General features: G+C 56.2%; 1 protein-coding gene across 1 annotated transcript in view; it reads right to left on the bottom strand.

Moving 5' to 3' along the window:
- Window positions 1-3,311, bottom strand: part of EFNB1 (ephrin-B1) — a 20,570-nt gene extending 17,259 nt beyond the window's left edge. Inside the window, exon 1 of the mRNA XM_009880669.1 lies at window positions 3,038-3,311. Within this exon, the coding sequence (XP_009878971.1) occupies window positions 3,038-3,311 (274 nt within the window). The remainder of the gene's footprint in view (window positions 1-3,037) is intronic.
- Window positions 3,312-12,259: the final 8,948 nt, after the last annotated feature.

The raw sequence follows: 12,259 nt of genomic DNA, 5'->3' as shown, positions 1-12,259 counted from the left end.
AAGATTAAAAAAAAAAAAAAAGACAACACGTGGGGGGTCTGCTCGGGAGGATTTTGACTTTGTTTTTTTGGCTATTTCATTTCTTGGCAGAAAGAGCTCCTGGGGCTGCTCGGCAGAGGGTACGACCAGATCACAGGAGCATCCTCAGCCCACCCAGGGGCCAAAGTTCAGCTGGCAGCGGCCGCTCGCTCCCAGCGCCGAGGGGGCTCGCATCAAAGCGCAGAGGAGTCAAGAGAAATTAAAGTCAGAAACGGTCCGAGCAGGGTGCAGAGGGCACCGCCGGCCCCCTGAGGAGAGATGGCAGGACCCCACAGAGAGGCTCAGAGCACCCCGCTCACCACATCCCTACACACGCTCCAAGACGCTGCAACGGGAGACTGGGAAATAGAGGATAAATAAGAGTTTATGGCAGTCTCCGGGGAGATTCCCCCCCCCTTGCCTTGGGATGAAAGCGGGACTGCATTACAAATATAGAAAAAAAAAATTCTAGATAGGGGAGAAGATTCCCATTGCTGGTAGCAGAATCATATAAAGAAAAAAAAATTGGGGGAAAAATGCAATGAGTTTAAAAGCCTCAGCCAAACCTCCGACGGGATGCACAGCCGGGATTTTGCAAGCTGTGCTGTGTGGCTTTGCCGACACAGCACAGCTTGCAAAATCCCGGCTGTGCATCCCGTCGGAGGTGCAGCAAGCCGGAGCGATGGTGACCCAGGTGTGCTGGCAGCACTGGAGGGGAGCTGGCACCGGCTCAAAGTCACGGGGGCCCTTAGGGAGCCGCGTTTGTAGTCGGCAGCGTGCCGTCGGCCACTTGTGAAAACGCCACTGAAAGCTACGGGAGAGGCTGATTTAACTTAAGCAAGAGCTTTCGTGTGAAATGCAAAGCAGCTCCTTAAAACTTGTGCAATTCAGAGCCATGTAAATCCCCCCCTGCCTGCACCTTCCTGCCGGACTGCCTCGCAATGCGAGGGACCCTCTGCGTTTCTCCTCCCCAGCGCTTTGTTAGGCTCCCGAGCTCGTTCTGGGCAATGTATTTGTCTTTGGGGGCTATTCGCAGCCCGAGGGTCCCAGGGGACGTAGCAGCGGGGCGCGAGGCAGGACCCCGCTTTCAGCTCTCATTAGCTTGACAACCGTGCCGCTGCTTGAACTTGACCCCCATGCACAGAGGAGACGCTGACCAAGTGCTTCAAGATGTTTGCCCGACACACAAAAGGCAGACTCACGGCTGTGCATTTAGCCCCTCTCCCCCCTCTTTGTTCACTGCAGGGAAAGCTTGCTGTTGAGTTAAGCTTTGCATCAGCTGAGGGACAGCAGAAGGGCTGACCTTTCAGGGTCCCAGAGCCACCAGGCTGGAGACAGCACCGGTTACTTGTGGTAAGGGAGATGGGAGCCTGCGGAGGACCTGTACTAGGACTTTTGGCATCCCCAGCGCATCCCCGGGGCACCTGGGCTTGCAGCCAGGATCGCCTGCGCCCATGATGGCTGCAAAGCTGGTCATCCCACCTGTGCTCCCCGAGCGACACCAGGCAGATGGCCCCAGCACCAGCCAGCGAGGGGGACAGCGAGATGGCAGCTCTCGGGAGAGACCGGCCCCACCAAACAGTGACTCAGTCCTGCACAGCCCTCTGTCTCTGCCGGCACCGCCGCTGTGCCGAGCAGGCTGAGCGGGTTGTTGCACCAGGTCCTCCCTGCTGTCACCCCTCCTACGGCCATGCGGTGCCGGGCACAGGTCACTAGAAACCCCTGCGAGCCCCTTCGTCACCACCTCATGCTCAGCCACACATTAGGAAGCACTAAACAAGATTTCCCCGCAAAGGACGCAAGGGTGGGCTCGGGGCTGACCTGCCAGAACCCATCCTGGCTGCTTTCTTTGCACTGGGTTTACTCAAATTATTTTGCAGCAGAACTAAAGGCAGCCCCAGCCCCAGGTAGGGCTCGCTGGGGAAATCCAGGCTGGCAGCATCACCGCGACACCGCGCTACGGCAGAGCACCTCCTGCCCCCAGCTGCCTGCAACATCCTCACCACCCCCTCCAAGGGCAAAGATTTCAGGCTAAAAATACATTTGTTTACCGACTAGAAAGCACCAGCTCCCACGGCTCGGCGCTCACCTCCCACGCGGGAGGTTGACCTCTGCACCGGGCTGCTCGTCGGCGAGCCGGCGGCACGTGATGGCAAGGGGAGAGATGAGCCGCGTGGCCACCGTGCCCTTTGCCGGCTGCTCCACCGCAGGTTCGCACGCGATGCGCCGCACCAGGCGGAAACAGCGAGGATGAAAAGCCGAGCAGGGAAGAGCGAGCTGGCGGGCACCACCGAGCCCAGTGCCACCAAACCGAGGGGAGGGGGACAAGCCCCCCCGGAGTCCTCCCCTCCATCCACACCGGAGTTGGCACAGGCGGATACATCCCTGTGCAATGGCCCCCTGCACACACAGACCACGGGCTCCAAAAAAATTCAGCCCTCCTTCCCTCTCCCCTCTGAAACGCCATGTTATACCAAGAAACAACAGGAACAGGCCAGTATGCAGGATTTTACAGCCATTTAGACCACAGCAAGGACTGGGCACCACCGGCAGGTTCCCACTGCCAGGGCTGCTCTTCGAGGCAGCGCCCAGGGAAGAGGACGAGCATCTCCTTGGTCCCTGTTCCTCCTGATCCTGACTGCCCCACCAGGAGCTCCCCAGGGCAAGCTTTACACAAAAATGCCCTGAAACACTTCCAGCCTCAGAGGAAGCCTGCAAAAAATAAGCTTCAGACACGCACTGCCCCTCCATGCCAGGGCTGACCCCAGTGGGGGGACGTGCTCCTCCTCCTGCCCGCGGGCAGGGGGCACAAGGCACAGCACAGCAGCCAGATACGGGCTGGTGACCCTCTTGGCCAGCGACACATTCCTCCCTCTTCTCCCATCCAGCGGGAAATATTTTCCATACGTGTCAGCTCTTTGCACCAGCCAAGTTGCAAACAAGCGCCTGGCGACACTCTCCAGGCCCCCACGACCTCCCTGAGCCGGGGCCGGCGGCGAGGAAGAGGATGACGACTCACATGTGATGAAGTAATCCTGCTGCCGCTTGAACTCCAGGCCCATGTAGTTGGGGCTGAATTCCTGAAACTTGATGGTGAAGCGGATCTCCTGCTCGGGCCGGTTGCATGTCACCAGCACATTGGGGTCCATGACGGTGCTGCAGGCATCTGCCTGGTCCTTCTTCACCAGGTACAGCTTGTAGTACTCATAAGGCTTGGATGGCTCCGCCTTGGGGCAGATAATGTCCAGTTTATCCCCAATCTCCGGGTAGATGACCAGACCCTTCCCAGTCATGAACCTGGAAGAGAAGAGGGCGAGAGGTTAGCCACACACGCTCAAGGGCAAGCAGCGAGGGCCATGTCAGCCCATCCCACCCCCCCACAAAGCCCCGCTTTCACAACATTTATTTTGTGCTTAAACTCTGCTGCTTTCACCCCGCAAGATGGTTTTTGACACCAAAATAAAGCTCTCCTCTTCCTTCACCATCACTGCACGTGCAAGGAGCCAGCGCAGGCTCCCACCAACAAAACCAGGGGCTCGCTTGGTTGAGTTGTGCTCCCCAGCCCTCCTGCCACGACGAGGGCGAGCACCCTTCCCAGACCCAAGCCTGGCACCCAACATAGAATGGAGTCTTCCCACAAAGAGCCGTGGAGCGGGCAGGCTGGAGACGCCGCGGCTCTGCCCGACGGCCAGGCAAGGAGCTTCCTGCAGGGACAGGCGATAATTAGGTACGGGGAGAAGTCCTGACAATGGGGCATGGGGAGGGATCCCTTCCACGCCCTGGCTCCCCGAGGAATTCCTGTCCTTAAATGGAAGGGAGGGAAGCATCCTGCAGGACAACTTCTACCAAGCCAGGCTCAACGGCGTGCCCAGGAGCGTGGGAGGACCGGATGGAGAGGAGCAAGGAGGGAGGAAAGCTATTTGGGGCTGGAAGGCAGGGCACTGCGAAGGGAAGGAAGGCAATATACTGATAATTAGCATTCAGATTTCATTATTGTGGAGCAATACTCTTGATTTTTTTTTTTCCCAGCATGAAGTAGAGGATTAGGGCAACAAGGAGGGAAGCAGCAGAGCATCTACTTTGATGTAGGCCACGTAAGGCGTTCTTGATGGAAGATAAGGCGCGAATGGATGTTCCTGCAAAGTTATCTCTGCTGCAACTCCCTCGTGTAATTTGGGCACGGCAAAAACCGAAGCGTGTGCTCTGGCAGGCTGCACGTCCGTGGCATTCCTTTCCCCTTCTGGACATGGCCAGTCCCTGCTCCATCCCACCCCAACAGATGGATGGGGAGATGGGACACCTTCTCCCCGCAGCCAGCTGTACCGGCTGGGGCTGCAGGCACCACGGAAGGAAGATCAAACACACAAGACCAACCTGCTCCGTGGCTCTGGTACAAGTCTTAGCAAGAAGCCACGGAGCTGAAACCGGCGCCTGAGCAGCCCAGGCTCCAGGCCTCTGGCTGCAGGAGCCCCAGCAGATCTGCCCGGCCGACCGGGCTCGGAGGAGGCAGGCGGAACCCGAGCCCACGCACACCCCGATGCCCTTGGCGAGGGCTCCAGAGCTTGGTGCCAGCTGCAGCAGTAGGAGGGATGGCCGGGACAGACTGACAGACATCTGCTGTGCCTCTCCATCAGCTCGCCGGGTCAGAGGGAGCAGCCCCAGCACCCGCCCAAGCCCAGGAGCAGAGGCAAGGCACAGGGACAGCGGGTACGGTCCCCTTCACCCACGCTGCTCCGAACATGGGAGCGGAATTCAAGCGGGTTATCTGCCCTCACCTCCCTGCCCGGCTGCAGCTCTGCCTTCACCGTGCCGGCTCCAGCGGTACCCAAAGCAGCGCCACAGCCACGGGGCATCAGGCACAGGGGACAGTCGGGATCATCCCAACGCCGGCCCCACCGGCAGAGTGGCTGCGCCTTTGCCATGCAAGCTTGCAGGGAGCAATTAAGTTCTGTAAAAGTCATGACTTCTGGAAGAAGGCGACGAGGACGCAGCAGCCTCATGAAAGAGCAGGAAACTTAACCCCTGAAGGGCTCGCGCAGGTGGGATGCTGCACCGCGCCGCTGGCACGGCAGAGCCCGGCTCCATCCCCAGGGCTGCCGGCAGGTGAGCTGCGCTTCGCCTGCACGCTACCAAGTAGGTCAGCTGGCCCCCGGCCAGCACGCCGCTTCCAAAGCCTCAGGAGCGATAAAGGCTTCCCCCACCCACGGCCGCAGCCCTGACGCAATCCCAGGAGCCGCGCAGCAGGAGATGCAGAGGAGCCCCTGCCCCTCCCTCCCCACCCCGCGCCAGGCCGCAGACATGCCGCGCAAGTGAACACTTGCACGCTCGCTCACGGGTTCCCACCCCGAGAGGCAGCTGGATCCCACACTCGTTTCTCCACGGCTGGGCTGAGTCAGAGGCTTTCTGGCACAGGACTCCCAAGTGACTCAAATTCCCTCCTCTGGCCCCTGCCAGCTCCCTCCTGCCCAGAAGATGCCAAACAGGAAGCCACAAACAAGTCGAGCAGATGTCTTGCAACGCCGGAGCAGGAGGAGAAGGCTCCTATCCATCCCCCATCTCCATACCAGGAGGAACTGTCACACCTCCTTGGCCAAAACCTTGGCCAACACCTGCAAACCGACCGGTCCACGCGACACCAGCCCGGGCTGACGGCATGGCTGTCTGGGACCAGGTCAAGCTAATTTTTAAGCAGGGGAGAGGCCATAAAGCAATCACGGGAGCTGAGAACATCCCAGCACCACATCCTGCTGGCACTTCTTCCTCCCAGAGAATTCAGAAAGACGACCTGTGTTTGTTTTATTAGTTTTAAGGATAAAATTATGAGCCATATTTCTTCTATGAACGCTCAGTCTCAGCTGCAGAAGCACATACCTTCTGCCTGGGAATTAGCCCAGGAACATTTTCCACATCTCCTACAGGAACATCGAGCAAGACAGAGCTACCAACCAAAGCAGGCAGCCCTTCACTGCATGCAGTGGCAGCACTGCATGGTCTCCCTCCGACCACTGCTCCCTGCCAGCCACATTCCTGCCCGTACACACACATTTCACCCTTTGTCCTCCAATTTCCCTGATTTTTCTCCTCCATTTCCCCCTTAGTGTCCTCCCTCTCTTCTCTAAAAGCAGGGCTGTTTCGCAGACAAGAGGCCGGGCAGCACGAGCGGTGATGAGAAACCCCTGAAGTGTAACACCTCTCTCATTGCTCTTTGAGTTCTTAGCCGTACATTGAGATTCCCCCCCCCCAAATGTGTTTTTTTTTGTCGCAAGCAATGGCTTGTGACAGCATCCTAGGGCAGAGCGACAACAGTTCCCATCGTGCAAGAGGCCAGTTCTCCAGGAAATTCTCCTTTAAAATACAGAACATGAAAAGCAATATTTGTCACAAGAACAGCAGAGAAAAAGAGTGTCCAAAAATTGTCACAAGTCGCTTGTACGCAGTATTACAGCGAAAAGTATGAGAAATTTTACTTCAGAAGGACCGTTGAAGGCACAAAGGAATTATGCTCATGACTTGTCTTAACAAGGACACATCTTCAAATTTATCTTAACTGGGAAGAATGAACAGATCTTTTAAATTAATAGGGAAATTCATCATGCCCTCAGAGCATGCACAGTAATTTCGGCGGGGATCTGCTGTATCCTCCATACATTACGTTTTGATTTCCCTATTTTAAGATGGGGAGGGAAAAAAAAGAAAAATCAAAATTCAACTCAACCTTAACGCTGAAACCAAGATTGACACCTGCATGCACAATAACATGCTACGGGACGCAGTCCCAGACACTTTATTAGACAACTCGAATTCAGGTCCGGCAGAGTGGCAGGGCACCGAGAGGGAGGACAGCTGCCGCTCGAAGCCATACCCTCCCGAAAACCCAGTTTCTGACTTCCCACTCCTGGGACAGGAGCAGACCCCTGCCCACCATCTGCCCCAGCTCATCCCACTCCTTGCAATGGCAGAGAGATGGACCCACCACCAGTGTCCCACCAGTGAGCACCCAGCACTTTTGGGGCTAATCCTGCACGGTGTGTGCTGGAGCCCTGCTGTGGAAAGCCACGAGCAGCCACCCAGCACCCCAACGACCCACAGCACCCAGTGACATCCCTCCACGCATACACCTTCCCACCTTTTCCCCCTAGAACCACCCTCCTCCACCTCTCCCATCACCTGGGAGGAGGACGGCGGCTTTGGCTTGATTTATTTAGCATTGGTACTACCACCAGTCAGCAGCTCACAGATAACATCTCAGCATCCTTTCTCTTGGTGTCAAAGGTGGTGGGAAAGATTAACTACAGCCATTAAAGTTTTAACAAAAACTTTCTGCGGGTGCTGCAAGCTGCACGCAGGTGAGCAGAGCGAGCCAGGCAGGGAGCGCTGACCTCCGTGCTGGTTATCACCAGCTTCATCATCCAAAGCCCCCCTCAAGGTGATTTTTGGGTGGCACCTGCGGCCGCCCACCCGCAGAGCTGTGCCAGCCATGGAGGAGCATCCCAGCCAGGCGTTCCCGGCCCATGGCCCCTAGCTACCGGGCCCCCGGCCCCCACCTCCCAGTCCCGCAGGTTCCTTGGGAGCGATCAGGTGGCGGCATCCAATTTCCTCATTGTTTCGGGAGGTGTTTTCTGATGGGAAAGGTGAAAAGGGTATTTGTGAGCCTTGTAAACCGATTCCTCCGAGTTGGGTAAACAAGGGGAGCTCTGTTGGCAGTGGGATGCCGGGATGCCGGAGCAGAGACGGGATTAAAGAGCAGCCTCTCCCCTACCCCAAGCTGGGGAGCCGCTGGCAGGGACCCCCAGTCCCCCGCAGACCAGGCAGCCCCCCCCCTCACCAGCACGGAGGGCTAGATCCCACTCAGGGCTCCAAAAAGCTCCAGTGGGACTTGATGGAGTGACCTGGGGGGCTACAAGTGGAACCTGCTGGAATGGCCATGGGCTCGGCCAGTGCCCGGTGTCAGAGGGAGCCATCCTGGCATCACGGAGACCATTTGCTGGGAGAGGAAGAGGAATGGGACAATAAGAGATGATAATCCCTTCAAATACACAGTGGGGCTGCCCAGGGTCCAGGGATGGATCTCAGCCCTCGCATCCCCACGCTGTGCCCGGCCAGAAGCTGAAGCCACACTGCGGCACCGGCGTGTCCCCGGGTGAGCACAGACCAGCGCCGCAGTGCCAGCTGCCTCCAGCCCTTCGGTTCAATGCCGACATGGCTGGGCACAGACCCACCCGATGGCTCCGCACACCGAGGACGACCGGGAAACCTGGTGCAACCACAGGCACAGAACGCTGTCCTTCCACCAGTGGCAGAGAAGCTCACAGCTCGGCTTTGAGGAGGAGCAGCCACTTAAAAGGCTGGTGAGGCGCTCTGCAAGCCTCCTGCCAGATCACAAGCCCGTGGCTTCCCGGGCTGGCCCATGGGACACCAGCCATGCTGAGAAGCTTCAGCAGCACCACGGTTCCTGCAACGAGCAGACCTCAACCGGCACCACACAGGGATGACCTGCTCCATCCCACCGCTGCCAGAGGCTCAACAAGCCCAGGAACGCAGGGTCAGAGGGAAAACCATGCAAGTTTGGCCAGAGCAAGCTCAGGACTCACGTTGGGCATGATACCTCCCCTCCTCCTCCACACACACACACACCATGCAGGCTCTTCTTCTCCACATGGGCATGCACAGACTAGCAGACTGGGTCACGGTTAAACGCGGACGAGCTAACATGTTCACAGCGATAGCTGCAAACACAACTGTCCTGCAGATAAGGTATCCGGCACCTTTACAAACATGTTAGCAGTCCTTCAGCTCTTCCTTTGGGAGAACATGACCAGTAAATTGCTTGAAAATACAATTTTTTAAAAGAATGGGTTGACACACTTTCCATCAACCTTTCTCCCCCCGAGCCCAGGCGCTCCTCGCACAACGTGAAGAACAAAATCTTTGGGGCAGCATCACCTTTTCCCATTTTCAAGAAACACGATGCACCTCACCTTATTTCAGGCTTTGCAGAAAACAGAACAACATTTAACAACAACCTCCTCCTTGGAGAAGATGCTCTAAAGCATTAATGCTGACATACATACAAGATGACATATGCTAAATGCTGTTTTCTTCAAAGAAATCCAAAAATAACTGGATCTTACAAGGAGGACATTACTTCTGGCAGCGAAGGCTGCAGGAAGGCTGCTGGTGCCCGGCAGAGCGAGGAGCTGCAAGAGGAGGGCAGCAATAACTGAGGTACAGAGGGCATTTTCTAGCATGCGGGAACTGGGCGTTCTCCTGGTGTCTGGGCAGCTGGAGAACACGTTGGCACAGCTCCTCATACCAATACAGCATATGGGTCCTCCCAGCAGGGCCACGGCTCCCACAAGCCACCGCAGCTCACACCAGCTGGGAACCACCTCAGAAAAGGGATGGGAAACAGCTCTGCAAGCTAATAAAATCCAGTAAAAAAAGCCAAAACTCTATGTACAAACTGGGTGTGTTCTCCTGGAAAACACTCTGAAACTTGTGAGAGCTTTGCCGATGCCCAACTGCATGCAGAATTAAAGGCCTGCCTCATCCTTACTCGCTTTTCTGGGACTCAGCACCAGTGTTTCCCAGCAGCTGCCCAGGCACAGGGGACTCTGTGCCCAGCACACTCAGCTACCACCTAGAAGTAGTCAGTCCTGTCCCCGGAGGAGTCCTCCAGACCCCCCCAAAGCCAGGTCACACTCCAGCCATCAGCGGGTCCCTCCAGAGCTCATGCTCCAGTCACCGCTCCAGAGCTCCTCTGGTGATGCCCAGCCACCTCTGTGTTCGCCAAAACCCGTATTTTCACCAAGCAAGAGACATCAAGGGGTTGGTAGCAAATACTGGGACCATCACAGTGGTACCTTCATAGGACCGCTACCAAGGCTGAAGTCAAACAGCATCGTCAGAGCAAACCACACATGGACAACCACACACCCCCCTGTACACTGGAACCGAGAGCATCAGATACCCCGTTTGATGGGGATGGGGACGGGGACAGGTTTTCCGGGAGATACCCCGGCTGCCCACAGACACAGGCGTATCAGTGGAGGTCCCCGGCCAGTCCTGCGGGGCACCACAGCCCACCACCCAACGCACTTCACCTCTCAAGAGCAGAGAACAATTAAAACAGGAATTACGTATTTAACCCAACAGCTCACCTCATCCCAGTACAGTCCCAGTACACCAGCAGCATCCACAGCCCTTTCCAGTAGCAGTGCCGCCACCCGGAGGCACAGGATCCTTTCTCCTTTTTGACTCACATCAAATTCTTGTGAACAAAGATATCCCATGGAAGGAAGTTAATTAAAACTTAAATAAAATGTTTCCCCGCTCTCCTCTGCCTCCCATCCGTATCTGTCGCCTTCTCGCTTGTTCAGTCGAGTTATTCGTCACCACGAGAGAGGGTAAATAGGAGCACACGAATCCCCACACTTTTATATCCCACTTCTTTTATGTGTTCTTCTATTATTAGTCTCCTTCAAAAAGAGCCTTCGATCTTTTTTTTCCCCCTGCTAATCTATATATAATTATTTTCACTGCCCTTCTGTAGACCTCTTCTATTTCTGCTGCATCCTTTCGGAGCCGGGGTGGTCAGCACAGAACCCAGTAATTTCAGGTAACCCTTTCTGAAAACAGCCTCATATCTCCTTCACTCCTTTGGCTTCTCCTGCTCAGAGAAATATTTTTTCAATTATTCACAACGGCACCTTCCAGCCCCACAGCTTCCACCCCCGGGCAGGGGGAACTGCCTCTGCCGAGCCCCCGCAGCCGCCCCACGGGGCCGTCCCATCATGTCCCCCTCCCAGATGCACTCTAAGGCTCTTTTTCCACATCTCGGGTTTAATGAGGCCCATTCAACCCTCCCAAAGACAAAAGGCCCTTCTCGTTTCCAAACGGATTTACACGATGCATCAGTGAGGCATAAACGGGTCACCATGGCAACCCACACCCCGACATCCCCCCCCTCCCCCCCTGCACGGGGATGCCATTTTCTAGCTCCACTGCTCCCCAAAACCCCCCAGTTGCTTTACTACCAGCTGTAAAGCTCAGCACAGACTGGTAAAAACATCCCCCCTCCAAGTGACCCTTCCCAGTTGCCAGGGATGCTGTTTTTTGAGATGAAGTTAAAAGATGCTGAAGCCAGTGTCGTCGTCGTCCCGGCACAGGCAACCTGGTAAGCTCTGCACCACGACCGACTCCAGGTCACGGTCAAGCCAGGGTTCAAATTAAGCAGAAGGCCAGGAAACACCAGCTGCAGGGGGAAAATGAAACCAAAAATACCCCTCTCTGCCCAGAAAGAGGTGTGATGCTCAACACGGTGCAGCCACGTCCATGCTCAAGCCCCAGCCCCGACTCAGCTGCCCGCATCTCTCTTCAGGGAAGCTGGTGGCTTTAGCGATGGCAGGAGGCCACTCCAACGCTTCCCAGACAGCAGTAGTAACCAAAATCTCGTACCCTAACTCTCCCTAACCAGCTTCCATCACTGAAGGCCAAGGGAGCATCTTGCCTACCCTGCGCAGAGCTGCCCACCCAAGCTGGGAAGCAGGAGAGAGATCCCATCGCAGCTCTCGGAGCTTTGTTCAGAAGTTGCACCATCACTGCCGTAACTCTGAAGACCAAGCCCTTACAAAATTTAAAGGGAGGTGGCCCAGTTGTACCTGATTAGCAAACAGAGAAAGACCAGAGAGAACCTATTTTACCATGAAAACAGATGCAACTGCAGTGCCTTTCACAGTGGGAAGCCAGGAGGAGGACCCAGGTTCCCACTGCAAACCTGCAGCTTGGAGAAGGGTCTGGTCTCCCCTGCCACAGCGCAGACTCCTCTCCTAGGGGAGATGGAATCCAGAGCAATACCAGACGAGAGCTGACACAAAACTTCACCTGCTACCACCACCCACAGCACCTATCCACTCGTGGAGATGCTCTTTAGCCAAAAAAAAACACCCACCAAGCAGCAAGGAAGTCCCTCCTTACAGATTCTGCTTTTACTGTCCCTGCACCAGATGCCACGGCAGGGGAAGTCCAGATGAGGGGCAACTAGCAAGAGGTCACCAGGCAAAAAAGATGATCCCCACAGGCCTGCTCGGCCCTCTGTGCCAGCTCAGGAGCTGCTCTATGCCCACGTGCCTTTGGACCAGGTGGTTCCAGCAGAGGTTCCACCACGGTTATCACCAACAGAAGAAACCCAGCAGAAGAGGACTCCAGCCACCACCAAGAATGCTGCAGAAAAACGGGTCAG

Source organism: Charadrius vociferus, unplaced genomic scaffold (assembly GCF_000708025.1).
Source record: "Charadrius vociferus isolate BGI_N301 unplaced genomic scaffold, ASM70802v2 scaffold473, whole genome shotgun sequence".
Taxonomy (NCBI): domain Eukaryota; kingdom Metazoa; phylum Chordata; class Aves; order Charadriiformes; family Charadriidae; genus Charadrius; species Charadrius vociferus.
The sequence above is the reverse complement of the archived record's forward strand: the minus strand, read 5'-3'. Positions and strand labels throughout refer to the sequence as shown.